The sequence below is a fragment of the Acipenser ruthenus genome, chromosome 23, assembly GCF_902713425.1.
Source record: "Acipenser ruthenus chromosome 23, fAciRut3.2 maternal haplotype, whole genome shotgun sequence".
Lineage (NCBI taxonomy): Eukaryota > Metazoa > Chordata > Actinopteri > Acipenseriformes > Acipenseridae > Acipenser > Acipenser ruthenus.
This window is the reverse complement of record NC_081211.1, coordinates 3,854,900-3,857,500: the sequence shown is the minus strand read 5'-3', so window position 1 is coordinate 3,857,500 and position 2,601 is coordinate 3,854,900. Positions and strand designations below refer to the sequence as shown.

At 33.7% G+C, this 2,601-nt stretch overlaps 1 protein-coding gene across 3 annotated transcripts in view; it reads left to right on the top strand.

The window, feature by feature from the left end:
* Positions 1–2,298, top strand: part of LOC131696799 (borealin-like) — a 5,706-nt gene extending 3,408 nt beyond the window's left edge. For all 3 annotated transcript variants that reach the window (XM_058997496.1, XM_058997498.1, XM_058997497.1), the window contains exons 8-11: positions 395–490; positions 835–961; positions 1,241–1,327; positions 1,660–2,298. In XM_058997496.1, coding sequence (XP_058853479.1) covers positions 395–490; positions 835–961; positions 1,241–1,327; positions 1,660–1,692 — 343 coding nt within the window. In that variant the 3' untranslated portion in view covers positions 1,693–2,298. The remainder of the gene's footprint in view (positions 1–394; positions 491–834; positions 962–1,240; positions 1,328–1,659) is intronic.
* Positions 2,299–2,601: the final 303 nt, after the last annotated feature.

Here is a 2,601-nt window from a genome sequence, read left to right as displayed (position 1 = left end):
GGTGATGAGGGTAGTTAAGGGAGGGGGCAGTAAGAAAACTCTCTGCCATAAGAAAAAATGTAATTCTCTCTAATGCTTTCAAGTAATATAGTGACTAATAATCAGCACATCACTTACTATTCACAACCAATCCCTGGTTTCACTGATAACCTTTAGCATGGTTCTTGGACTAAATGTTACCTTATGTGTGGTAGTCCAGAATTGGTAAAGGTCCTTATTGGAGTCTGTAAAGCCATAGAATAATGGGTCAATATGCATAGTCTCCTGGCTTTATTACATTCCCACTAAATGCTGCTACCTTCTGTACTAATCACAATTTATTATAATAACCTATTGGTAAATTTATTTGGCAAAAATCTGCAGTATTTACTGAACCGCATCTTTTTTGAACTAGGTCTACCAGGAAAGCTTGCGCAACTCCAGCTAGAAATGCACTGGATTCATCTTTCATGGGACCCACACCCCTTATTACTCCAAGGTTTGATTCAAGGTAAGTTGGGTCATATTTTTTTTTATCACCCTGTGGATATTGTGTACGGGTGTCTATATATATATTATATAAAACTGCACAAAATTGAACGCATATGAAAGAAGGTTTTAAAAAATGTACACAGTTTTAATGATTACATTTTTTTTTTAGTTTTTTTCAGGAAGGGCTTTTGCCCGAAACGTCCTGAAAATAAGTTTTTTTTTTTTTTTTTAATCTTTAAACTTTTTGTGTAAATTTTTTAAAAACCTTTTTTCACATTATATATATATATATAAAATAATGTATGTATATGTGTGTGTTTGTAATGTATATGTGTTTTTTTTTGTTTTTTGTTTTTTGTTTAGACTTCCAAAAACCCCAGCAGTACGCAACCCAAGGCACAGAGAGCGTGTTTATAGCATTTCGGTGAATGGCAGTCCGATTGCTCCGAACAATGATCTTTTAATTAATATACCAATTGGAAATGGAGAGGTAAGTTTTGGTTTCCAACAGCTATTTTATGTTAATTAAATATGACATTACTGAGCTTCAGACAGTTCCTTAATGCCCTTGCAGATAGCAAATGTTTTTTTTTCTGAATTTAGTTTTGCACAAACTGCACCCTAAACATCTCTGATGAATAGGAAAATTAGCAAGGCATTTCCAATCCCTTGGTGATGTGGTACTACTGTCACTTGTTCATCTCGCTCCCTTCAACAAATTATAAGTTTCTTTACTCCTTGATATTTAAAGTTGTTGTTTTGTTTACAGAGTATGCAGATATTGGCAAGTGAAATGAACGAGACTGATCTGAGTCAGTTTGATGAACATGCAGTGCAGAAAATTAAGTTGCTCTTGGTAAGTTATTGTTACATTTTATTAGAAACATTTGGTGAGTCTAAATGTTAAGGTTAATGCTTATAATTTGTGCATCAACACTAGAGGTCTATGTATACTGTACCACTGTTGGCTAGTTTCACAGACCCTGATTAGCCCTGTTACCTTACTGGTAATCGGGCTCTGTATCCAGCAATGTATTTTAAGATTAACAATCGCACCATAGTTCATTCAAAAAGTTCCAAATAACTTTAATTGTATTGGGTTTATTTAAACAACTTAGTTTTATTAGTGGAGTCAGCAGACAACATGATATATTTTTGTTTAATTAAACTGCTGTATTTTCTTTTCAGAAACGTCTTTCTACTATGTGTGGCAGGTCGTAGGCTCAAAGATGAAGCTGATGGCATTTTATTTTGTCCACTTGCATTCTCTGACTCTTACTCCCAGTATTTTTTTTTTTACTTTTTACTGTACAGTAGAAACTGCTTAGTTGTATACCATTTATTGACACATTTATTTTCTCTCTGACGCTGCTTTATTACACACCACAGTCCACTTCGTGTCCCATCTTTAAGTGGCATTTCTGTGCACAGGAATTTTCTGTGTCGGGGGTCAACATTTGTAAAAATATTCAAGATGACACCGATACCTAAAACTGGCTTGAGGAAGTTATTATTATTAAAACCTGGCAAGTTTACATGCTTCCCCATATCTGCGTTTCATAAGCTTCAATTGCAATTGCTGTACATTGCATTAAATTGAGTGAATAGTATGTCTAATAATTTAATTTCTCTGATGTATTTTGTAAATGAGTAACTAAAATTAGCTCTACATTCATTCTAACCAAGGTGATTTCTTTATGAAACACCAGATCACTTATTTTCTTATTTGGTATCTGTTTCATTTGATGATGATTATTGTGAATAATATGTTTAGTGACAGTAGTAAGCTGCTGGTTTTAAATAAATGGTTTCTTTCTATTTACCAAATGTAAGTTGTTTAAACTTTCACTTTGTATTTCTGGCCACCCTTTGTGGTATCATTTTGGTGGGGAGGGAAAAAATTGTCAATTTGTAAGAATTCAATGTTCATGTCTAGTGACTGACAGTAAAGTCCTGGTTGAGTGAAAGTATACAGTACGTGGCCTCTTGATGTAGTGTGAAATTAAACCAGACTTTACACCAATAATAGAGTAAAATAATGGTGAAGATGATTGCATTCTGTCTCGGTCTGAATTAAATCACTGAGCTCAAATTTGCAATAGATCTACTAACAAATCATGTATACAAATA